The following is a 27,549-nucleotide window of genomic DNA, read 5'->3' on the forward strand; positions in this document are numbered from 1 at the left end:
CCAAAGCTTTTCCTACAGCAGACGTAAGGCTCACTGGTCTATAATTACCTGATCATCTCTCTTGCCCTTCTTGAACAAGTGCACAACATTTGCAATACTCCAGTCCTCTGGTACTAAACTTGTAGACAATGAAGACTCAATGATCAAGGCCGAAAGTTCCAACATCTCCTCCCTACCTTCCCAGAGAATCCGCGGATAAATCCCACCTGACCCAGGACACTTGTCTACTTTCACTCCTTCTAGAATTGATAACACCTCCTCCTTACTAACCTCGATCCTTTCTAGTCTAATATCCCATATCTCATTCTTCTCCTCTACAATATTCTGCTTTTCCTGAGTGAAAACAGATGAGAAATATTCGTTTAGCACCTCTCCGATCTCCATGGGGTCCACACACAATTTCCCCCTTCTGTCTTTGACAGGCTCTATTCATACCCTAGTCATCATTTTATTCCTCACATACCTATAGAAAGCTTTTGGGTTCTCCTTTATTCTACCTGCTAAAGACTGCTCCTCCCCTCTCCTTGCTCTTCTTAACTCTCTCTTTAAATTCTTCCTAGCTAATCAGTAATTCTCCATCGCCTCATCTGAACCATCTTGTCTCAACATCACATAAGCCTTCTTCTTCCACTTAACAATAGATGCAATTTCTTTAGTAAACTATGGTTCCCTTACCTTATCACTTCCTCCCTGTCTGACAGGAACATACCTATCAAGGACTACAATATCTGTTCCTTAATCCAGCTCCACATTTCAATTGTCCCCCTCCCCTACAATTAGCTACCCCATTCTATGCAACCTAAGTCTTGCCTAATCCCATTATAAATGCCCTTCCCCATCTATAACTCTTGCCCTGTGGCATGTACCTATCTCTTCCCATCGCTAAACTAAACGTAACAGAATTATGGTCAGTCTCTCCAAAGTGTTCACCTACCATTAAATCAAACACATGGCCTGGTTCATTACCAAGCACCAGATCTAGTGTGACTTCCCTCCTTGTTGGGCCTTTGACATAATGTGTCAGGAAATCCTCCTGCACACATTCGACAAAAACTAATCCCATCCGAATTACTAGAGTTATAGCATTTCCAGTCAATGTTGGGGATGTTAAAGTCCACCCTGTTCCTTTCACTCCTACCCAGAATCGTTTTGCTGATCCTCTCCTCCATGTCCCTGGAACGCTGCGGCAGCGTGACCTCTCCTCTCCTGTTTCTAACCTCTGTCCATACCATCTCAGGAGATGAGTCATCGTCAAAAGTTCTTTCAGCCACTGTTCTTGACTAAGAAGGCCACACCTCCCCCTCTTTTACCGCCTTCCCTGTACTTAATGAAAGATCTAAATCCTGGAATCTGTAATATCCATTCCTGACCCTGCTCTATTCATGTCTTCGATAGGTACCTATCCATGCTACAAGCTGACCTACCTTATTTCGGATACTTCTGGCGTTGAAGTATACACACTTCAAACCAGCTTGTTGTCTGCCAGTACATTCCTGTGACCGTGAAATCCTGTCCGTGCCTTCCCTCTCATCCTCCTGTGCACTGGAACTACACCTCAGGTTCCCATCACCCTACTGAGCTAGTTTAAACCCACCAAATATCACCAGCAAATTTCCCACCCAGGATATTAGTACCCCTCTGGTTCAAGTGAAGACTGTCCTGTTTGTAGAGGTCCGACCTTCCCCAGAATGAGCCCCAATTATCCATGTACCTGAAATCCTCCCTCCTGCACTATCCCTGCAGCTACATGTTTGGCTGATATCTCTCCCTGTGCCTTGCCTTGCTATCACCTGGCACAGGTAGCAAACCAGAGATAACAATTCTGTTTGTTCTAGCTTTCAGCTTCCACCCTAGCTCCCTGAAATCCTGCCTTACATCCCTATCCCTCGTTCTACCTATGTCATTGGTACCTATGTGGACCATGACTTGAGGCTGGTCACCCTCTCCCTTCAGGACCCCAAAGACACGATCTGAGATATCACAGACCCTGGCACCTGGGAGGCAACACACCAACCGTGAGTCTTGATCGTTCCCAACAAACCTTCAATCTGACCTGCTAACTATTGAGTCCCCAGTGACTAACACTCTCCTCTTTTCCCTCCTTCCCTTCTGTGCAACATGAACAGACTCTGTGCCAGAGACCTGCACCCCACTGCATGCCTCTGGTAAGTCGTCCCCCGCCCCCCCTCCCCCCAACAACAGTATCCAAACGGTATACTTGATTTTCAGGGGAAAGACCACAGGGGATCCCTGCACTGACTATTGTTTCCCCCTTCGAACAGTTACCCAGCTTTCTTCACGGTGGCTCACAGCGCCAGGGACCTGGGTTTGATTCCAGGCTCGGGTGATTGTCTGTGTTTGCACATTCTCCCCATGTCTGCATGGGTTTCCTCTGGGTGCTCCAATTTCTTCCCACAATCCAAAGGTGAATTGGCCATGCTAAATTGCCCATACTGTTCAGGGATGCTTAGGTAAGGTGCATTAGTCTTCCTTATGCCCAAAACATCGATTCTCCTCTCCTTGGATGCTGCTGGACCTGCTGTACTTTTCAGCAAGACACTCTCGAGTCTGATCCTCAGCATCTGCAGTCCTCACTTTCTCCTATTAGAATGCTGGCCCTTAATTCAAGGGGGTTGGAGTATAACAGTACAGAAGTCTTAATACAACGTTACAAGTTGCATGCGAGACCACATTTAGATTACTGTGAGCAGCTTTGTTCCCCTTACTTAAAAAAAAATATTATTGGAAGCAGTTTGGAGAAGAATCATAAAGATGATCCCTGACATGGAGCAATTATTTTATGAGTAAATATTAAACAAGCTTTAATTCAAATAATTGGAGTTGAGAAGAATGAGTGGTGATCTCATTGAGACATATAGGGCTTGACAGGCCAAATGCCGATAGGCTTTTCCCTCATTGGGAGAGTCTAGGACCAGCGGGCAAAGTTTCAGAATTAAGAGGCACCAATATGAGGAATTTCTTCTCTCAGACAGTGGAGAATCTTTGGAACTCCTTGCCACAGAGAACTGACGGGAGCAAAGTCTTTGTGTATATTTACGGGCGAGATAGATAAATTCTTGAACGGGAAAGGATTCAAGGGCTATTGGGAATGTCAGAGCAGCCATGATCCTATCAAATGGTGGAGCAGGCTCAAGGAGCCAAATGGCCTACTTCCTTTTGTATTTCTGATGGTCTTAAGCATTGCAAGAAGCAATGATCAGACTTGCCTTCTCATTTCTCATCATGTAAACTGCAAAGCTGCACTGTGGGAGGATTCCCCCAGAATGAAAAGCAAGACCACTGTTTCACTAACATTTCCTCCCACTAACATTATCTGTTTCAGCATTCAAATAACGGACTGGGTTCTTGTATATGCCAACACTTATGGAGACTCATTTTCTCCCTCCACATTTTGTGCGCCAGTCAGAATTCTGACAGGCATTTATTTTCTCTTAATAGCCTTAACAGGGGCTAAAGTCTAATGTTTTTCACATGTGATCTGCTGTAACTTCTTCGAAAGTTTTACCACCCTAAAAGCCTGGGAGTTCACTAATGTATGAACATACAGCTGTTTGTTAAAAATTGACAGGGAAGCAGAAGGCGGCCTTGGGTTGGAAATGAAGAGATCAAAAGCGACTAATGGTCCAGCATGGGGTGTTCAGGTGAACATTCTCCTGCCAGTGTGTTGGAGGCAGGAGAATGGGAGCTCAGAGGATGGCAGGAGTCTTAATGGAAAAAGTGAGCCCTGAAGCAGAGGTGGCAGAAGAAATGTTCAATGTCACAATAAGTGTTGAACTCACGGATCCACGAGCATAGGGGTAGCAAAGAATGTTGGCAGGCTACATTAATGCATGCTCAGAACATCTGCTCAAAGTAACATTGCTTTTTGTCATGGGGGTGTTAAATATGCATATATAAAAATGTAGTTCTTTTTAATAATAGATACATATTTTGACATCTGTGGGATGATTTTGCTTTTTAACAGTTTCTGCAGTAGAGGAAAATGGAATTGCCACAGAAATGCAATGTGTCCTTCAACATGCATGGTTCACGGTGAAGGGCATATCTCCACGTTTGACGGAAAGCAATATGTATTTGATGGAAATTGTGAATATATTTTAGTTCAGGTAAATTGTGAACTTTACTGTGGTTAATTTTTTTTTTCTCTCTCCCCTTCAATCGTCACTCCACTTTGCACCAAGCATACTTTTTTCCTGAAAGCAGTAATGGAGATAACAATATATCTCCAGTAGGCATTTCAAATGGACAGTTGTCAAATGTGGCCATGAGCAATAAATGATGACCATCACAAAAAATCCAAATTGCCTTTACTCATTATTTTACAAGAGGAATTATTAAATACTGATGAGAGTTGGAGCACTAAATCCTCGGTGTTTCTGGATCGTAATAGTTACTTCAATTGAGAGTTTTAATGATTTATAAGGCAATGGAGCATATCTTAATTGCTAATTAAATCATAGTTGGGAACTGCATTCTTTTATGTTAAAAGTATTTCTAATTTTATGAAATTGATAATTTTGTACATAAAGCATATCTTCTACCCGTTTGTTTCTTTAGGATGCTTGTTCTGCAATATACACACAGCCATCTTTCAAGATAGTAGCAGAAAATGTTATTTGTAGCCGCTCAAAAACAGTTTGTACGAAGACTATAAAAGTTTATTTTGAGGTATTTACTTCATACATATTTTCAATTATTCAGTTACATGTAAGCATTAGGATTGCAATGGGATGATATAATCTTCTTTTGGTTTAATCAAAACTTTTCAACTTTAGTTTGTGTTCTATTTGAGTTTTCACTCATTATCCCATGTTGCCTTGTCAGCAAACCTGTACTTTCTCTCTGTATTTAGTTAACCTCCGCTGAATGAATTATTTCCTGTGAAGCTAAAAATGACGTGCTTAAATCTAATCTCTGGTTTCTGTTAGCAAGCCAACTTTCTACACATATCAAAATGCTACCACGTACACCATGAGTTTTTATGTTCAGCAATAGCTTTTGATGTGGAAAGTTATCAAATGCGTTTACGAAATCTACATATAGTATATGCATCATTTCCCATTTATGCAGAGCATTCGTTACCTCCTCAAAAAACTACAAAACATGATTTCCATTTCTTGGTGCACTAAAATCAAGCATTGCTGTCGCTGGACTTGCCACAGAAGTTAAAGATTTTGAAAGGTTTTCAGAGTTCCCCAATTTAATTGCCTTTGAAACCAGGTTGACGAAAAGAACAGATCAGGTTTCTGCACTTAACAAGAATTAAATTAAATCTGCATAACAACTATACTAGTTAAAACACAAATCATTTACAAATTATTTCACACACATACACAGAATTGACAAAGACAGGGGTGCATTGGTTGTAGCAAAAGCAGTTCAGTGATCTCTGTTCACAGGACCTGCTAAAGTGCTTTTTGTGCTGATCACTATGCTGCTTCTTGGTCTACCTCCTTCAAAAGAGGCAGTACATGACTGGTCCACATTTATAAAAGTTCTCTAACTTATTAATTGAAAGTCACAGCTTGCAGCAACTATGGAAGGAAAGATAAACTCGCTTTCTTCAGTCTTACAATAGATTTATTGCAGAGGACAGAAGCAATTTCTGAGCCAGTGGAGATCTGTTGAGATCGCTCTATGCTGTGCACAGGCCCAAGCTGTTCAGCTCCCTGAGAACCAATGAAACAGCAGTTAGCAGGTGGAAGGCCTTTGTTTTCAATAACTAGTCACTAGTTCGCAGACCAATCAACTACTTGTAGCTGCCTGAATCTCCATTTGTACGTAATCCTTGTCTGCAAATCATCAACTGCTTTATTAGGGAGGCAGTGGCCTAGTGTATTATTGCTAGACTATTAACCCAGAAACTCAGCTTGTATCCTAAGGACCCAGGAGCAAATGTTGCCACGGCAAATGGTGGAGTTTGAATTCAATTTTTTTTTTTAAATCTGGAAATAAGGATCTACTGATGACCATGAAATCATTGTCAATTATCAGGAAAAAAACATCTACTTCAGGAAATCTGCCATCCTCACCTGGTTTGGCTTACATGAGGCTCCAGACCCACAGTAATGTGGTTGACTCTCAACTGCCCTTTGAAATGGCCTAACAAGCCATTCAGTTGTACCAGTTGCTACAAAGTCTGAAAGAAATGAAACCAGGAGGATCATCTGACAGTGACCTGGGCACCACAAAAGACAATTGCAGAAACAACCCTGTCGAGCCTTCAAAGTCCTCCTTACTAACATCTGGGGGATAGTGCCAAAATTGAGAGAGTCGTTTCAGACTGGTCAAGTAACATCCTGACATAGTTATACTCATGGAATCATACCTTACAGACAATGTCCAAGCTGCCACCATCACTATCTGTGGATATGTCCTACATCCAGATTCTGTCACAACATGGTTGAAGAGCTTCAGGGCAGAGGAAATTACCTGGGAGTTGCAGTGAGAGGAAATGACCTGGGAGTTGCATCCTACATCCAGCAGAGGTGGCAGCACAGTGATGTAAAGGTAGGAGGGAGTTGCCCTGGTAGTGCTCAACATTGACTCCAGACCGCATGAAGTCTTGTGGCTTCAGATTAAACATAGACAAGAAAATCTTCTGCCGATTACGATGTATCATCCTCCCTCCACGGATGAATCAGTATCCCCCATGTCGAGCAACACTTGGAGGATGCACTGAGCATGACAAGAGAATCTAGTGGGGGATTTCAAAGTCCACCATCAAGTGGCTCACAGCAACATTACTGATCAAGATGGTCGGTTCCTGCAGGACATAGCTGCTAGACTGGATCTGCTGCAGGTAGTGATGGAACCAACAAGAGGGAAAAATGTACTTGACCTCATCTTTATTAATTTGCCAACTGCAGATGCATCTATCCCTGACAGTATTGGTCAGAGTGATGACTGCCTTGTCCTTATGGAGACAAATTACCACCTTCACATTGAGAATGACCTGCATCATGTTGTGTGACTCTTATCATCGTGCAAAATGGCACAAACTTCAAATAGATCTAGCAGATCAAAACTAGATGTACGTGAGACACCATGGGCCATCAATAGCAGCAGAATTGTATTCCAACATAATCTGTAACCTTATGGCCTGGCATATTCCCCACTCAAATATTACCATTAATAATGTTGGAGATCAACCCTGGTTCAATGAAGAAGCCAGGAGCAGCATCAGGCATACCTGCAGATGAGACGTCAAGCTGGTGAAGGCATCAAACAGCAGGATCACTTAGCTCTCTCTATCACTTACATGCGAAACAGCATAAGCAATATTAAGTAGGAAAAAGGAAGGAAACATACTCATTACACAAGAAAGGAAAGCACCTGAAGGACTCAGAAAAGATAAAAATGTCATTATCCTACCTGCAAACAAAGGATGTTTGACAGTCATTTTCAACCGAACAGACTACTTTGAGAAAGTGAACACACTGCTTGCAAATACTGATACTTACCAACAGGTGGTGATAGACCCGACCCCACAACTTGGGAACTGAATCACAGCCCTACTCAAAAAACTTCAGAAATCTGGAGAATTAAACAAGACAGACTTCCAAAAAATGAAACCAGACGGATCCAAAACACCACGTTTCTCCAGATTACCCAAAATTCACAAACTAGGAGTTCCCCTCAGACTCACAGTCTCACTACCTAGAACACCAGCATACAGATTAGCCAAGGAACTACACCAAAGACTACAGCATCCTACAAACAAATAGAAATAATAATCAGCACCTGCATAAACATGCTTACACTGGGTGTTAAATTATTTGCTTTCAAAACCTGTGGTAATCCTTCAGCTACTTTTAGTTTATAAAACAGTTATTTTCTCATTGCAGTCTACAATCAAAAATCAAGGTAAATAAAGAACATTGTATTTGCATGTTTCACAAATCATGTTGACTCTGAAAATCTGAAGAAGAGTGATATTAGATTTGAAACCTTTATATCTTCACAGATGCTGTGGACCTGGTGAATTTCTCCAGTACTTCCTATTTTTATAACATTGTGTCTCTGATTGATTTATTTGTACATATCCAAGTGCCATTTTTCCTCTGCTTTTGAATCCAGGTTTCCAAATAAATAACCTTCTGGACTGCTTCCTATCCAGAAGCCAAAACACTACTGAGATGAACCCAGCTTTTGTTTTAGATATTAAGAATCCACTACCAATTTATCAAATTGCCCAACGAACCCAACTCTTTTTGTTATTTGCAAACCTGTAATAATATTAACCAATTAATGAGCCTAGCTGTTCATTATATATTTTAAGAATCTGTTCAAAAATAATGACACACTCCTGGAGCAAATGGGACCTGAATACAGGTCTTCTCCTCTGGAGCTTACATTTTCTAATGTATCTGTTCAAAGATGTCATTATATATCACTGGAGCTGTTGGGACATGAACTTTGTTTTTATGTCTGGAAGTGTTAGCACACACAACTGAATGTTTTTTTTCTACCACCAAATCACCGATCTTTCCATTTAATGAAATTAAGTGCAAAGGAAAGGGAAGGAAACAGGGAAGAGGCTAAATCCAAATCGAGTCAGATTCAAGGGATTGGGACATTGACCCTAATTACAAATTCGAATGAGCGCCATCAGCTTTCAATCAACTCTGCATGAGGGCTTTTGTAAAGCAGTGGTAGTGTCCCTACCCTGGAGCAAGAGACCAGGTTCAAATCCTTCTGCTTCAGAGGTGTGTAGTAACATCTTTGAACAGATTGTAAGACAAATAAGTTCCAGTTGATCCTTGGGGCTCTTTTGTGGTGCACTAGCAGTGTCCTTACCCCTGGACTGGGAGGCCTTTGTTAAAGCCCCATCTACTCTAGAGGTTTCTACTAACATCTCTGATCAGGTTGATTAGAAAATACTTTTCTAGTTGACCCCTGCAGATTTTGTGGTGCAGTATTAAATTTGCCTATCTTTGAGCCAGAGGGCCTGGGTGCAACTCCCACCTCCTCCAGGGTTTGTCATAACACATTGGGACAGATTGATTAAAAACTATATAGTAGTGAAAAGGTCATATGGAAACTGGAATGTTTATTAGAGGACTTTTGTAGTACAGTGACATTGTTCCTACCTCCTCTTAGTCAGGAAGGCCTGGGTTCAGGTCCCACCTTCTCCAGAGGAATAACGCCTTTGAACTTAAACCTGGCTTTGTGCGAGAGAATCGTATCTCACAAATTTGATTGAGTATTTGAGGAAGTAACCAAAATCATCAATAAATGCAGAGTGATAGATGCTGTTAACATGGACTATAGTAAAGCCTTTGACAAGGTTCTTCATAGTAGACTAATTAGTAAAGTTAGATCACATGGCATTCAGGGAGAGCTTGCCAATTGAGTACAAAATTGGCTTGATGGTAAGAGACAAAGGGTGGTGGTAGAAAGGTTGTTTTTCAGATGGAAGGCTTGTGACCAGTGGTGTTCTGCAGAAATTGGTCAGAATCCACTTTTGTTGTCATTTATATTAATGATTTGCATGAGAATTTAGCAGACATAATTAGTAAGTTGGTGAATGACAACAACATTGATGTAGTGGACAGTGAAGAGGGTTATTTAAGATTACAAAGAGATCTTGATCTATTGGTTCAACAGGCTGAGGAACGACAGATGGAGTTTAATTTGGAAAAATGTAAGTTATTGTAACAAGGACAGGACATATACAATCAGTGGTAGGCTACTGAATAGTGTTGTCCAACAGAGAGACCTAGGCGTTCAGGTACATAATTCTTTTAAATTTGTGTCACATGTAGACAGGGGCGTTAAGAAGGTGTTTAGCATGCTTGCCTTCATTATTCAGACTTTTGAGTATAGGAGTTGGGATGTCGTCTTGAGATTGTACAGGATGTTGGTGAGGCCTTTATTGGAGTACTGTGTACAGTTCTGGTCAACTTGCTACAGGAATGATAGTATTGAAATGGAGAGGGTTCAGAAAAGATTTACCAGGATGTTGCCAGGAGTGAAAGGTTTGAATTATAAAGATTGGCTAGATAGGCTGGGATTTATTTTACTGTAGCATAGAAGTTTGAGTGATGACCTTATAAAGGTTTATAAAATCATGTGGAGTATAGATAAGGTGAATAAGGTCTCTTCCCTGGGTTGGGGAAGTTAAATACTAGGGAACATATTTTTAAGGTGACAGGAGAAAAATTTAAGAAGGGCATGAGGAGTAACATTTTTATACAGGAGAGTGTTTCGTATGTGCAATGAACTGCCCAGAAGAAGCAGTGAATGCACTTGCAGTTACAATATTTAAAAAACATTTGGATAAGTACATGAATAAGAAAGCTTTGGAGTGATATGAGCCAAACATAGATAAATGGAAATAGTTTGATTTGGGAACATGGCCAGCATGGGGTGGCACAGTGGCTCAGTGACTCAGTGGTTAGCGCTGCCTCACAGCATCAGAGACCTGGGTTTGATTCTAGCCTCGTGCGACTATGTGGAGTTTTCACATTCTCCCCGTGTCTGTGTGGGTTTCCTTGGGTGCTCCGGTTTCCTCCCACAAGCTAAATGATGTGCAGGTTAGGTGAATTGGTCAAGCTAAGTTGCCCATAGTGTTCAGGGATGTGTAGGTGAGGTGCATTAGTCAGGGGTAAATATAGGGTAGGGGAATGGATCTCGGTGGGTTACTCGTCGGAGATTTGGTGTGGACTTGTTGGCCAAAAGGCCTGTTTCCACACTGCAGGGATTCTATGACTATTGGACCGAAGGGTCTGTTTGCATGCTATGTGACTCTATATGCCTGGCATCACAAAATATGGGCCTTGACAAGGAGTTCAACCATGCCAGAATCCTGCAAAATTCTCCACTGGCACTGGTGAGAATCTGTTGGTTTACATATACATATCAATTGTACTTGATACTGATTTGCAAACAGCATAGTGGACACCTCACAGTTAATTAAATAGAATTAATAGATCGTCAACAAGGCAAATTATTTACCAACTACAAAGATAACAAACCTCAGTGATCCACACAGTAATCAAAGTAATGTGTTGTCTTGTGAACACCAATAATTACAACCGTTGTTACCTTTGAAAGGTGAAAGTAGGCTGATGATGTCCTCGGCTCAGTATCTATGAGGACTGTCATGGTTAAGTTGTCATACATCTTTGCGACACCTTCTGTATTTGCATTGCTTGCTTCTCTGTTGTGGCAGCTATACTTACTGTATCTTGTACCCCCTTTCAGTGGTGTGTAAGTAGAAGATGATGATCTGAGAGTACTGAGCATAACTTTCATCTTTCTCTTCCACATCTTCAGTGTAACACACAGAAAGCATGCCGAAAGATCCTAATATGTTTGTTAACACTACATCTCATTTATTTTAGTTCAAATGAATACTTGCTAGACTTCACCTTAAGGCGACACATTAACTTTGCTCCAATCTCTGAGCCTGAAACTGTCTCTTGATGTCCTTCCTTTCTATTCATGAGATCAGCACTTTTTTTAATTTCAAAAATATCCTTTATTCATAAAAATCTCTTTGTATATACATTGTCACATATACAATTCGATTCTGTATCATTGGGTTGGGATATCTGGTCGGCATGGATGGGTTGTACCGAAGGGTCTGTTTCCTTGATGTACATTTCTATGACTCTAAGTTGTTGGTGGATAAGATCAAGGAAAATCCTAAGGCTTTCAATTGGTATATCAGGAATAAAAGAATGACTAGAATAAGATTACGACCCATCAAGGATAGTAGCGGGAAGTTGTGAATCGAGTCAGAGGAGACAGAGGAAGCACTAAATGAATACTTTTTATCAGTATTTACACTAGAAAAAGACAATGTTATTGAGGAGAAAACTGAGGCAGAGACTACTAGACCAGATGGGATTGCGGTTCACAAAGAAGACGTGTTAGCAATTCTGGAAACTGTAAAAATAGATAAGTCCCCCGGGCCAGATGGGATTTATCCTTGGAATCCTTGGGAAGCCAGGGAGGAGACTGCCAAGCCTTTGGCTTTGATGTTTCTGTCGTCATTGCCTACAGGAATAGTGCCAGAAGACTGGAGGATGGCAGTAAAGTTGAGAGTTGACTGAAGGGAGCAGGCTGTGAGTTGTGCTCAGAGGTAGCGCTGTGTGGTATGTGCTACTGAATTGTACTTGAAAGCGCACCGACTCTTATTTATAGAGCGGTACAGAGCATGTTGGAGTCTCAGATCTGAATATCTGAGGCAGCAAAGCAAAAGCTCAGGGGAGCCTTCAATGGTTGGGAGTTTACGTCATAATGAACTAACGATAACAATGATATCAAGGTACTACTGGATAGCAATTTCATCAACAATGACATTTGTATTTGTTATTCAAAGTTCAGCCCGCATTTCAAAATGGACTTAACATTGTTGCAGATGTGGAACCGCTTGCCAAACAAAGATGGCAATGGAAATTGACATTTTCTCAAGCCCATTCCAGGATTGTCTACTTTCATTTCTATCTCTGTATTAGCATACATTGGCATTTCTGTCAGCAGAATCCCAAGTGAAAATTTGTCAGTCTGCAATCCCAGCAATTTTGGGAATGTTTTAGTCTTCCAACATGAAAATCATGACTGAGGAAGCAATTTTTCACCAAGAGAATGGTAAGGACTCAAGATCAGTGACTGAAAGAGGAGTAGAGACAAAACTCTTAACACATTTAGGAAGTGGTCAGATGTCTACCCAAAGAGCTGTGCCTTGCCACACTGCAGACCTAGTGCAGGAAGCTGTGGTAGCTTGCTATGACATGATATGCTAAATAGCCTTCTGAGTCTATGATCTTACATTGTCAACTCATTAAAGATATTGTTATGTCAAAGATGGGACAATGGACTCTTCCTTCTACTGTTCTGGTTTGCAATCAGTATTTTTCTGATTTTTAAGCAGTTTGAATCATTCCAAGATCCATGGTTCTAGACACTGGACTTATTTAGGGAATGAAGAAAGCAGTAGACAAGTGTTTCAGATCAAGAGAATCACTGCGTTTATTTAAAATATGAAAAGTAAATATGATACAAGAAATGAAGATACGTGCAAAAAAGAGTGAAATTGACACAATCAATCATACAGCAGACATTAATATTATTAAATACACTTAGCTAGATTAAACACCATTAGAACCTAAAAGCAACAGTTTTAATCACAGAATTCTTTAATCATGCTTCCTACCTCGGGGTCCCTTGCACCGTCACAGCTCACCTTCCCCTCCCTGCAAGCTAGGTCAGAAGCTTTGGGGTCTTGGGAGTTTCAGCTCATCACTGAGGAAAACGCAATTTTGAAATATGCCTGGGTATTCCCACTTTCTGTATCCAGTGTCTGGATGAAGATTTTGGACTGTGTATGCCTTTCAGGTTGGTTTGAGTCCACTGATGCGTTAAGATGCGCATTGGGTCTATCAGGTAAGTATTTGATTTTCCTTACTTGCTATTGGTTTTGTGGGCCTGGTTTTCACCTAAGGATGTTTCTGAGGCCTTGTAATGTTTATTGGATCGGTGTTTTTTGGTGTTTGTCAGTTATGATTAGATTAGATTCTATACATTGTGGAAGTAGGCCATTTGGCCCAACAAGTCCACACCGATCCTCTGAAGAGTAACCTACCCCCCTACATTTACCCCTGACTAATGCATCTAACACTGTGGGCAATTTAGTGTGGCCAATTCACCTTACCTGCATATCTTTGGATTGTGGGAGGAAACTAGAGCACCCGGAGGAAACCCACACAGACAGGGGGAGAATGTGCAAACTCCACATATACAGTAACCCAAAACAGGAATTAAACCCAGGTCCCTCGTGCTGTGAGGCATCAGTGCTAACTACTGAGCCACCGTGCCACTCCTATCTGCTAGTCATGGTTAATTGTCATTGATTCCCCTCGTTCAGAATAGGCCTGTGTCAATAGCTTTTGGAATTGCTGTTGGGTTCCCCTTTCTAGAGATATCTCTTGGAAATAGGCGGTGGCATTAGCTATTAGAATTCTTCTTCCAGAGATAGCTGTTTGGAATGCCTCCAGGTATAACTCATGGGATCACTGACAGGCTTTGAAATGCTTCTGGGATAACTGACCCAGGGGTCTGCAATTATACTGTTTGTGGGCCCCTTATCTTCACGCCAAATCTGTGCTTTCCATTGTGTTTCTGGTGTTCCTTTTGAAGTTAATTGGTTTTCTGATCATCATGAGTATATGTGAATGGATTTTGTTTGAAGTCGAATGTCCAGTATCTTTGTGAATAGATTTCAATTGAAGTTGAATGCTCAATATCTCTGTGAATTCGTTTTGATTGAATGTTGGGTATGTTTGTAGCTTCCGTACCGTCTATGCTGTGTAGCCCAAGGTGTAAAAGTTAGTTTCGGTCTACAAACCGAACTACCGAGTGTTAGGTTTGGTTGATTGTTCTCTTAGAGTGGAGAAGTAAATTGGAATTCCAGGCTGAACAATAGTCCCAGACAGAAAATTATTCTGGATCTGTTGTGGGTTCATTGCAACCTGAGCCAGGGATTTTTCCTGTATTTAGATATTAGAAAAGTCCAGGATTTTGCCCAGTATTTTAGATTATGGGGATTTTTTCTCAAACCTATGTTCCCCAGTACACTACTCTATGGCTCACAGCTTGGGATTTCTTTCCTTATATTGGACTTACATTAGAAAAGATCTATCCAATACCTTTCTTAAATCAACAATTTAGTGTTTAAGCCATTCATTGAAGGTGCAGAATTAGTTAACCCAGAATTTGTAAAATTAAAATATGTTTACCCCTCTACACAATCAAAAACAAACAAATATACACACAAATATATCTGCACAGAATTCACTTTGGGGAGAAGGAAAACACATACCGCCAATAAGAGGATAAGGCATGGAATGTTGATATAGCTGTCTGTTTAGTATTCTGTCTTGTTTAGATGGGTGTCACTAAACATAGGTGAATATCCTAGAGACATACATTCAGATCCCACCTTGGCAAGTGATTAACTTTGAATTCAGTAAAAAATCCAAAATAAAAGGCTACCTATAAGCTATCATGTAACAAGTGTAGGTTGTCACAAAAACTCCTCTGGGTAATCCATTAGCAAAAGGAAATCTGATGATCTTACCCAATCTAGACGTACAGCAATGTGGTTGACTCTTGCCTGCCCTCTGAGGAATAAATGATGGTCTAACCATCAACACCCACATCCCTTGAATGAATAAGAAAAAGTCAAAAGTGTACTCAGAAATCCCCAATTGTTGGGATATGTGCATCTCCAACAGCACTGGATATATTTTCAGTCACTACGGGTGATTACAAAGATGGCTCACCACCCATTTCCTTATGGATTGCTAATAAATATGTCTTTTTAGAACCATCTACATTGTAAGAACACATGAAGAAAATTGGACTTATGCATAAAAAGGAGCTCTGACTAATGCTAAAATGGTGTTTTTCTCTTAATATTGTTTTGATGGCTTCATGTTAAATATTTTTCGTGTACATAAGTTTGAAGATTGTGAATGCTTGGATTTTTTTTTAAAAGGCAAATGAAAAGACACATTAACAGTTTATTTTCAACAAGGCATTTCTTGGAAAGTTAAAAATAACTGCTGGTCATAGTTACTGACTTTAGTAAAAGAAAACCTGATTTTTTTGGATTGGCTTATATAGCTATTCTGTTTTGCATTCTTTTAGGGCTGTTATAGCCAGATATTCAACTGACTGGTCAAGTTATGTTTCTATTCGGCTGTTGAAACTCTTACCACTCCTGTTGGGATGCTAATGATGAGGGATTCAGCAAAGACAATGAAATTGAAGAAATATTAAGTCAACCCAAAATTTGACGACATGCTTCCAAGCTATTTAGCTCGCTATGGAACTTTACCTCAGTATCACTACTTGGAACTTGTTTTTATTCACAATTTAAATACAGGCTTAACCCAACACTTGTTGCTGGAAGATTGATTTAGGAACAGGATATCAGCAAATTTCTGTTGATACAGAATGCAATTTTTGGAAATCTGCCTGACCCCAGCATGAACAAATCAAATCAGTGCCTTCAGATATACTTGCAGTTGAATTTGGTCATTCCCACTGTAACCAAAATATACTAACACAAATGGTTCCAATCTACAAATAAATTTATCCCATATGTTCAATAAGAAAGGCAGAATTTTGCTTTATTTCTACTTACAGAAGTATATAAAGACTCAAAATATTAGAGGATTTAGTTCAGTGATCACACAGTTATTAGTGAGAACTTTACTCTGATGAGTGTGAATTGAATATCTGATGTCATTGCGCACTAGCTCTATTTTTGATATCCACCTCATCAAGTAAGACTTCCTGTTGGGAGTTTCTTTTTTTTCCCAAATAAGACAGTATTTAATTAAATAAAATTTAATGTCAGATTAAATGATCATGCTTGTGGAACAGTTGTAGATTTTTAAAATACAAATTGAAGTAATTTTTGTATAGTATTATTTATCATCTTATCATCACCATATATTTCTGTTCCAGGATTTTCTAATCAAAATGACAGATGGCACTTACAAAGTCATACCTGAAAATGCAACTAGCAAATTCACTGTCGTTCACAATCAGATGTATTTAATATTTTATTTTGGAAATTTTGAAAGTCTTCAATTAATAGTGACATGGAACTTAAGGATGAATACTTATATCCAGATTGCTGGATCATCACAGGTAAATAACCAAACCTTGAGTGTGTATAATTGTTAGTCATAAATGCTGCCAATTTCAAATTATCCCTGTCACAGTGGGTTGGACTTTAAGGTCCTTTAGCCGGCGAGTTTGAAGGCAATGGCGTTCATAAAACGAAGTGCATGACGTACTCGTTACCTATCTGCTCACCACAACCTTTGTCAGATTTTACAAGATGTATTGGAAGCATTAGGCCGACTGCCAGTTAATGAATAAAAGTACACATGCATTTAAAGTTGGATGCCAAATTTCATTTCTAAGGTGGATTGATTATACAAGCTGCTATTTGATAGGAATCAAATTCAGCAAACCTTGCTTCGACATAATGGCTTTATGAGGTAGTTAAACCTTTTGGGGTAGAGTATGTGGATTCTGGGGCCTACTGTTCTGTTGTTCATTGATTTTGTAACTTCTAACTAAACCTGTTTGGTTTACATAGATGGACTCTTACTGCTTCTACAATACCTCTATGGTAGAATTTGTGTAGGGGTAAAAAACTCACTCGATTTCCATTGATTTCCTTTAAGAATTATTCACATTCACTGCAGGATGCAGCCTTTATTGCATCTCTAGGGGCTTCCTTAAATAATACCTCTTTCCATGACAAATGTTGGTAATCATCATGCTCTCATACCTCTGTGATGTTCAGAGAAAACAGACTTGGACTTTGTTCTGTGGTTGAATTAAGTCAAGATACAGCCCACTGTTGTAAAATGTGATAGAATCCCTACAGTGTGGAAACAGGCTATTCAGCCTACCAAGTCCAAACGAACCCTTCAAAGAGCATCCCAACCGCTCCAACCTTGTAACCTTTCATTCCCATGGCTAATTCACCTAGCCTACACATCCCTGGACACGATGAGCAATTTAGCAAGACCAATTCACCTAACCTGCACATCTTTGGACTGTGGGAGGAAACTGGAGCGTAAAGTCATAGAGATGTACAGCACAGAAACAAACCCTTCGGTCCAACCCGTCCATGCTGACTAGATATCCCGACCCAATCTACTTCCACCTGTATATCCCTCTAAACCCTTCCTATATACCTATACCTATCGAGATGCCTTTTACATGTTGCAATTGTACCAGCCTGTACCACTTCATCTGGCAGTTCATTCCATACACGTACCACCCTCTCCGTGAAAAAGTTGCCCCTTAGGTCTCTTTTATGTCTTTCTCCTCTCACCCTAAACCTAGGCTCTCTAGTTCTGGACTCCTCCACCCCCAAGGAAAAGACTTTGTCTATTTATCTTAATCATGCTCCTCATAATTTTGTAAACCTCTATAAGGTCACTTCTCAGCCTCAAATGCTCCAGGGAAAACAGCCCCAGCCAGTTCAGCCTCTCCCTATAGCTCAAATCCTCCAACCCTGGCAACATTCTTGTAAGTCTTTTCTGAACCCTTTCAAGTTTCACAATATTTTTCTGATAGGAAGGAGACCAGAATTGCACACAATATTCCAACAAGGGCCTAACCAATATTCTGTACAGCCGCAATATGACCTCCCAAATCCTGTACTCAATACTCTGACCAATAAAAGAAAGCATACCAAATGCCTTCTTCACTATCCTATCTACCTGTGACTCCACTTTCAAGGAATTATGAACCTCACTCCAAGATCTCTTTGTTCAGCAAAACTCCCGAGGTCCTTACCATTAAGTGTATAAGTCCTGCAAAGGTTTGCTTACTCAAAATGCAGCACTTCGCATTTATCTGAATTAAACTCCATCTGCCACTTCTCAACCCATTGGCCTATCAGATCAAGATTCCGTTGTAGTCTGAGGTAACCTTCGCTGTTCACTACACCTCCAATTTTGATGTCATCTGCAAACTTAATAACTATACCTCTTATGCTTACATACAAATCATTGATATAAATGTCAAAAAGTAGTAGACACAGCACCGATCCTTGTGGCACTCCACTGGTCACAGGCCTCCAATCTAAAATACAACCCTCCACCTCCACCCTCTGTCTTCTACCTTTGCGCCTGTTGGAATCGCACGCAGACATGGAGAGAATGTACAAACTACATACAGGCAGTTGCCCGAGACTGGAATTGAACCCAGGTCCTTGGCAATGTGATACAGCAGAGCTAACCTGTGGGTTTCCAATTTGCCTGCACCCTACCGTTCTTTGCCACTAGTGGGTCAATACTTTTAATACTCAGCCTGTTGTTTCAGTTTGAGGAATGTTTTGGCTTATAGAGTCATAAAGGCCTATAGCACAGAAAAATACCATTTGGCTATCAGTATGTACCATTCAAAAACAAACACCTGACTATTCTCTACCACCCTTATAAATAGTGAGTTCCGGTTTCCTACCTTTCTCTGGGTGAAATTTATTTCCTCATATCCCATCTAAACTTTCTGCCTCTTACCTTAAATCTGCACACCTAGGTCAGTGAACACTCTACCGGGGAAAAAGCTTATTCCTGCCTACCCTATGTGTGCCCCTCATAATTTTATACGTGGTCCTCACCCTGTCAATCTTCTCTGTACCAAGGAAAGCAACTCAAGTTCATTAAAGACAACAGGAGAAGTGCAGATGCTGGAAATCAGAAACAAGAACAGAAAATGCTGGGAAAGCTCAGCAGGTCTGGCAGCATCCGTGGAGAGAAAGCAAAATTAATGTTAACTCTTTCTTGGGCTTGCTGCAATGTTTCAGTGAAGCTCAGTGCAAGCTGAAAGAATAGCATCTCATTTTCTGCTTGGGCAGCCTGCAGCCATTGAGTTCAATAATTTTAGGGCCTTAGCACCTTCACCCATGTCCTCACCCCAACTCCCACATAACAGGCCTTGTCATCACATGGCTGCTACCACAAATATCTCATTGTCAGAATCTAGAACAGTACAGTACAGGCCCTTCGGCCCTCGATTGGTGCTGACCTTTTATCTTACTCTAAGATCAAACTAACCTAGATACCCTACATTTACTAGTATCCATGTGCCTATCCAAGAATCGCTTAAATGTCCCTAATGTATCTACTCTACCACCACTGCTGGCATTGCATTCCACATATCCACCACTCTGTATAAAAAACCTACCTCTGACATCTCCCCTAAACCTTCCTCCAGTCACCCTAAGATTATGCCCGCTTGTGATGGCCCTTTCTGCCCTGGGAAAAGGTTCCTGGCTATCTACTCTATTTATGTCTCCCATCATCTTGTACACCTCTATTAAGTCACCTCTCATCATTTTTTGCTGCAATGAGAAAAGCCCGAGCTCCTTCAACCTTTCTTCATAAGACATGCCCTCCAGTCCAGGCAGCATTCTGGTAAATTTCCTCTGCACCCTCTCTAAAGCTTTCACATCCTTCCTAAAAAGAGGTGACCAGAAGTGAACACAATTTTTCAAGTGTGGTCTAACCAGTGTTTTATTGAGCTGCAACATAAACTCGCAGCTCTTAAACTCAATTCCCATGTTAATGAAAGCCAGAACACCATGCGCGTTCTTAATAAACTTATCAACTTGGGTGGCAACTTTGAGAGTTTTGTGGACGTGGACCCCAAGATTCCTCTGTTCCTCCAGACTGCCAAGAATCTTGTCTTTAACCTTGTAATCTGCATTCAAATTCAACCTTCCAAAATGAATCACTTCACACTTTTCCAGGTTGAACTCTATCTACCACTTCTCAGCCCAGCTCTGCATCCTGTGAATGTCCTGATGCAAATGACAACAGCCCTTGGCAACTGTACCAAACTTGGTGTCATCAGTAAACTTACTAACCCACCCTTCCACGTTCTCATCCAAGTCATTTATAAAAATCACAAAGTGCGAAGGTTCTAGAACAGATCCCTGTGGAACACCACTGTCTCCTGACCTCCAGGCTGAATACTTTCCATCTACTACCATCATTTGTCTTCTATGGGAAAGCCAATTCTGTATCCAGACAGCCACATTTCCCTATATACCATGCCTCCAAACATAGTGTTTTCACCATGGTATTCTTTTTATCATGCCACTCTTTGATGAGAATGCTGATTTTTGTGACTGGATACAAAGACTTTTTATTTTTACAATTGTCAAGGTTATTACCCTCATATCATTTAGCATTATGGCAATCATGAAATGTGAAACAAACCAAGAGAGTGCTGGAGAAATTTGTTAAGTCTGGTAGCATCTGTGGAGAGAAAAACAGAGTTAATGTTTTAAGTCCAATATGACAGTACTGAAGAATTGTAATAACGGAATTGAAACACTAATTTGGTTTCCCTCTCCATCGATGTTGCCACACCTGCTTTCTCTCACATTGTCTATTTTTGGAGAGCTGCCTTAATCTCCCAATCTAGATGAGCACATACCAATGCCAAGCTTGTTACAAATTGCATCTAAGGTTGTGCTTATTGCTTCCAATCTTACAGCTAGTGAAATTCCCCAGTTTCTGAGACAGTAGAGACTGAGTAGGGTGTCCACATATGACTGGTGGTTGGGAGGGAATCTGATTGCAGAGATAGAGCATGTATCTCACAATGACCTAAAACAACAGCTGGTCAGTTTATCTAACTTATAATATTTTTGGCTAACTAGCTTTTCAGATACCATTTCCAAAGATGTTTTCTATAACATTAAATGCCAAGTACTTTTTGACTGCTAAACTTTTGAGTTTGAGCCACAATTGCCATATCTTTTCCCATTTGCAAGATTTCAACATTAAATCATAAACACCAAAATTAGCAGACTTCACAGGAACAGCGGCCATGCTGTTAACCAGATTGCCAAAGAAAATGCTGTGAACATATTTCCACTTAATGAAATGACTGTAGGCACAGCCATAGACTTCTCTCTCATTTGAGATAACCATGTGATGATTTAAATGGTTGGAAAAGGATAATCATTATTATCACGCTTTCTCAAGTTTCGAATCATGTTTGGCTTTCTAAATGGGTGGCAAAAGTTATTTATAACTTATTGGCTGTTGTCTTTGCTCTTTAACAAATTGTTTTTTTTTCCTCCTGTCCTAAGGCTCTCATAGTTCAGCCCCTCCAGGAGGAAGAGGTGTCCAAAATGCAACATGTCTTCATCTTAAAATACATATGTTACACTCTACTTCTTTGATGATTTGAGCTATTGCTATGTCATATGTATAAGAACAACATCTGAGGACAGTCAGTTTTTAGCCATCCCATCAGTTTCTACTGTTATTGACAGATAGTACATTCTCCCTATTACAACTAATATAGGTAGACAACCTTTTGTCCGAAATCCGAAAAGCTCCAAAATCCGAAGGTTTACTCATGAAGTTTTTTTACTCATTAACAAGGTTGTTTGGCATGCAAACAGTTAACCCAACTCCACACCCATTCAATGCATGTCACTTAAATGCGACGTGTAGGGGCGTGGCCCATAACTGGCAGACCTCAATTCTGTTTCAGGGCCTGTTTTACTCACAGTGCGTCTGCTGTTTGATGAGAGTTCTAAAAATTTCACCATCAAACTGTCACTTGTTCTGAAATTCAAAAAAATTCTGAAATCCGAAAACCAGCTGATCCTGAGCATTTCGGATAAAAGGTTGTGCACCTATACAACTGAAGTCAAAATAAATACATGCTGAATCACATTAAAAGTCAATAACACTCTTATATTTTCTCAGCTTTCAGTTTGTGGACTTTGTGGCAATGCCAATGGTAATATTAAAGATGAATTGATAACTCAGAGCCACCACACAGCTTTCACTTTAATGAACTTTGTAAATTCTTGGAAAGAAGATCCCATGTGTGATGATGTGACTGAAGTTATTTATCCGTGTGCCAAAAATCCATATCGCAAGTCCTGGGCAGAAAAGCGTTGTAAAATAATTCAGAGTGTTGTGTTTGAACCATGCCACAATTTGGTGAGTATCTTTGACAATCTGAAATGTAATTATTAAAATAGCTCACACAGACAGACCTTAACCTCACACCTTCAATGCATTATCTGAGCTGACATGGCACCTATTGTTAAAGTTCGCTTGAGAATGTAACTTTAAAAAAGATTCTGGGATTTACATGTGAAAGAACTGAAACCAACATGGTTGTTCTAAAAAGTGAGAGACTTAACAAACAATACAGGTCTTTTTCAATACATCACTTGAGTTGCATCACACTGTAAACTTTTGCTATAAATTCTGTGTCTTACGATCTTATACTCCACAACTACCTGATGAAGAAGCAGCACTCCAAAAACTAGTGCTTCCAAAAACCTGTTGGACTATAACTTGGTGTTGTGTGACTTTTAGCTTAAGAAGGTGTCACAGATGAAAATCAAAATCAACCACAAACTCAAGATCAAAATGAACATACCTAGTTTAGAGAATTATAAGATAAAATATATTTCACCGTCTGTCTGTTTTCTTGAGTTTATCAACTGCTGTAGAACTTCAGGAAAGTTCGAGTGACAAAAGAAAAGCTGGTACATGTTATACAAAAGAAAATTAGGTTGTGTAATATGGTATCAAGTAGGATGATTTAAATGAATAACAAAAATGGGCTGTAAAGCAAGTTGCACTGCTGGTGACTTCCATGACAACTGAGAAGTGTTAATAATCATGCCCCACAGTACCTCAACATTCTGCAAGATATATAAATGCACTGAACACCAATGAAATCACCAAAAATACCAATTTACCTGACTAACTGTGAATTGGAAAAAAATAATTTCCCACCAAGCTTCTTCAGTATCAAAAAGAAACCATCTGTTATAACACATTACTTCAACAAGACCAGTGAAACAAAAGTATTTATATTTTATGTATCTTAATTATACCTCTTAAAATCCCCAGGCACACACAGATTCTATCACAATCAAGACAGGCAAAAGCAGTATAACTTGGGTGAAAAAAATATAACTCTTTGCAGGGTAAACAAAATTTCAAAGATCAATGTCCATACCACAAAGTGGAAAGTTATTCCTCTTAATCTTTTTAATTTTTGCAATGATACACTGTTGTCTTATGGTCATGCATTTATACATAAATAACTGAGATATATAGCACAAAGGTTATTTGGTCCAAATAATCTATGCTGGTGTTTTGGCTCCACTTGAGCTTCTTTCCTTCCCCTTAAATGTGTCAATCATTATTTGTGCAGGAGTTACACATTTTCATCATTAGACCCTTTCTATGAATTGGATTTTTTGGTAACTGTTTTATATTGATTTTGCTAGTTATATTTGCCCCCACTCTGTCAAAAATGTCCATAATCTTAAAAGACCTCTATCAAGTTGCCCTTCAGTTTTGTTTTATTGTAACACAGAAGACCCAGCATATTAATTATTTTCTGATACTTATATCCAAGAATTCCTGGTATCATCCTTATAAATCTTGTCTACACTTTTTTCAACACATTTTTTTTCCCATTATGGCCACCAGAATTGCATCTGGTACACTTATGTCATCTAGCCCATGTTCAATACAGGATTAACAGAACTCCCCTATTTTTCAATAAATTCCTCTAGGTATAAAACCTGTTGTTTGATGTGTCTTTTTATAACCTTGATTTGTGATGCAAAATTATTGATTTATGCATTTGTACTCTAAGATCCCATTGTTTCTCCAACCACCTAGACCTGCAATTTCCAAGTGACCTCTTTCCTAAAATACAAATCAGAACATTTTGAAAATGCTCAGCAGTTTAGACACCCTCTAAGAGAAATGCAATTAATGAACTGGCTTTTCATAAGGAAGACAATTATTGGGACTTAGAAAGGTTTCTACCTCTGGAAACCAGTCTTTGTTAAGGAAACTACTGCCTGCAGGGTGATGATGGAATGGAATTGGACCTGCTGCTCTTGCTGTAGTAGGACCAATGTGATAATAAAATATAGAAAAGTACAGCACAGAACAGACCCTTTGGCCCACGATGTTGTGCCGAGGATTAATCCTAATATAAAATACAATAACTTAACCTACGCATCCCTCAACTCACTGCTATCCATGTGCATGTCCAGCAGTCGCTTAAAAGTCCCTAATAATTCTGCTTCCACCACCACCACTGGCAATGCATTCCATGGATTCACAATAGAATGAGTAGATGCTGAGACTATCAGCCTAAAATGCATGCCTTTTTTTTAAATAACATTTCTTTGAAAAGTGTGGGCATTTATTGCACATAACTGGTTGCCCTTAAGTGGAAATGAGCATACGTTTTTAGCTGCTGCAATCCATAAAATAACTTGAACTTGCTAGAAATTAGCCTACTTGCAATGGACGCAAAAACTCTCAATCCCCTACTCCAGTGCCTGCCTACCCCATATACCATACCTCTTGTATCCCTCATGGCCTTATATGTCCCCCATATCTTCTTTTCGCACTTCATATCCTGTTTTTCCTAATGCCCTCCAATACATTTGCCTTACCTATTTTCCTGGTATCCAATATTTAGACAACCAATAAGTTAATGGCCAGGTGGATCTTTGGAGTGGTCTTTGAAATGTTTCTGAAACTGACACAATAAGTAGAGGATTTGAAAATACCCTTTCGATAAAAATGACTCAGTTACAATGGCTTAAAAAAGTATTATTCACAGTATCAATGTCAGAAGCTTGTATCCTCTTCAGACATCTTACTGTTGTGTAAATGATTTTTTTTGCTCATGTGTTCAAAGAAACAGCAGCTTATTTGCAATCAAACAAATTTTTACTTGCCTTTGCAGCACCAGACAGTGCTTGCAGAAACCTAAGTGTATTAATTATTCTTGGAGCTCAGCCAGACATTCGTAATGAAGCCTTGTCTTAGTTAATACAGTTGTCAAAAAATTTCAATATGAATGCTTGGCTGAGCTCAAGTTTGAAAGGCTGTGTGGTCTATTCATCTTATTTGTTGTGTTCATTTTTTTGAAGTTATGATTCTCTATACTTCTCAGAATACTGTTATTTATTATACACTCCCTTGCCTTGTTTGCTAATTTCAAATGCATTACCTTACATTTCTCCACATTGAAATCCATTTGCCATTTTCGTGCCCTCACCTGATTGTACTGGTCATGTACAATTTCTGTCTTCACCAGCAGCCACAACCAGTTTTTGTTCAAAATACAGTGTGTGGTACCAAGTATTTGAATAAAAACAATAAGATTTATAACTATTATTGACCCTGATTGAATCAGCAATCACTGTCAAATTGCATTTTGATCCTTTCTCTGTGCTGTAATGGTATTCCATATTTTGGGACTGGTCTTCTAATTCTGGCCTCTTCAGAAATGTGGAGCTTACTTACCTGTTGCTCTGGATTGAGGGAGAAGACATACAGTCCCATTTTTAAGACATAGTTGCCACATTATGGCAAGTGTTCACTCTAAATAGAATACACCTGGAATAACGAACAGGGACACAAAAGACACAGTGCAGGTGAAACAACCATTAGAAGGGCAGAGTCCACTCCAGAAGGGCAGAATCCGCACACCTCACAGCACACACAGTCTCCCCAGAGGCTTGGTCCATCCACAGAGGCCCAGGCCCACTCACAGAGACACAGTCCATTTGCAAAGGTACGATGACTCACAGTGACTCAGTCCAAGCAAAAAAAGGTGTAAACACATGCAAAAATAAAGTGCAAGCATTAAAAACAACAGTGCAAAGGCCAAGCCCTGCCACAAGATCATCATTATCCTTGCTTAGCAAATAAAAGAGTAATACACAGGCTGCCACCAGCCAGTGAAATAACATAAAACACAGTTCCCTAATGAGAACTAAATACAACAGTATCCACTGGCTGTGTGGCCAGCAATCGCAGGAATCAGTTACCAAATACAACAGTAACACACTGTGTGGCTAGCCAGGTCAGAGTCAGTCCCCTGAACTGAGGAGATTCTAAATCTTCTATTTATATGATATTTTATTAAAACTGCACAAAATACAAAACAGTCAGCAATTAACAATAAACAATTCACATGGGAATGGCAAAACCTGACCCCAAACATCACCGTACAGCCAATTCATAGCGAAATGCAAATGAACCGACAAACGCATGTTCCCGTTCTCAGTCTGTTCCTACACACCTCTCAGCTCTATGTACCCTCAGGCCATCTCTAGGACAGCATGTCCGTATACCTCCCCGGGTCAAAGTTTCTTGGAATGGCCTACCCACCCTCTGGCTCTCAGGGTGATAGTTTTCAGAACGACTTACGAACTTTCTGGCTTTCAGAACAACGTACTCGCTGTCTGGCTCCCAGTAAGGCCTGCTAGATTCAGGGACACGCAAGACACAATGCAGGTGAAACAACTGACCTTCAAAAGCACACAGTCTACTCCAGAAAAGCAGCAAATGCACACCTCACATCACACATGCAGCTGTTCAGTCTCCACAGAGGCCTGGTCCACGCAGAGGCCCAGGCTCACTCATAGAGAAACAAACCATTTGTAAAGATAAAATATATAAAGGAAAATATATGCAAAAATGAAGTGCAAACATTAAAAACCATCGTGCAAGGGCCAAGCCCTGCAACAAAATCACCATTGTCCTGGTTTAAACTAAAAAAACACAATTCCCTAATGAGAACTAAAGTACAACAGTATACACTGCCTATGTGGCCAGCCAGCTTATAAATGGGTTCTCAAACAATATAAACAGTAACAAACTAGCTGCATGACAGGCCAGCCAGCTCAGAGTCAGTCCCCAGAACTAAGGAGATTCTAAATCTACTGTTGTTTTTTTCATTTTTTTCTTTCTTCTTTACACTGACTGTGAAGATCAGCCAGCTCAGCAATCCTCCTCTAAAAGGAATAGCAGTAACAAACTGGCTGTGTGACCAGCCAGTTCAGAATCAAGTCTCAAAACATACAACAGTAATGCACTGGCTGTGTGGCATCGCCTGTTTATATTTTTAGGCAACAAGAGCTATTCTGTGATAATATGATTCATTATT

The 27,549-nt window shown here is 40.0% G+C and overlaps 1 protein-coding gene across 1 annotated transcript in view; it reads left to right on the forward strand.

Moving 5' to 3' along the window:
* The window catches only part of LOC122558129 (mucin-6-like), a 128,299-nt gene extending 102,934 nt beyond the window's left edge, over positions 1-25,365 (forward strand). Inside the window, exons 7-11 of the mRNA XM_043706448.2 lie at positions 3,986-4,127; positions 4,579-4,689; positions 16,507-16,692; positions 22,302-22,541; positions 25,291-25,365. Coding sequence (XP_043562383.2) covers positions 3,986-4,127; positions 4,579-4,689; positions 16,507-16,692; positions 22,302-22,541; positions 25,291-25,365 — 754 coding nt within the window. The remainder of the gene's footprint in view (positions 1-3,985; positions 4,128-4,578; positions 4,690-16,506; positions 16,693-22,301; positions 22,542-25,290) is intronic.
* Positions 25,366-27,549: the final 2,184 nt, after the last annotated feature.

The sequence above is a fragment of the Chiloscyllium plagiosum genome, unplaced genomic scaffold (genome assembly GCF_037043375.1).
Source record: "Chiloscyllium plagiosum isolate Xiang-an unplaced genomic scaffold, Cpla_swu_hap1 HiC_scaffold_18, whole genome shotgun sequence".
Classification (NCBI taxonomy): domain Eukaryota; kingdom Metazoa; phylum Chordata; class Chondrichthyes; order Orectolobiformes; family Hemiscylliidae; genus Chiloscyllium; species Chiloscyllium plagiosum.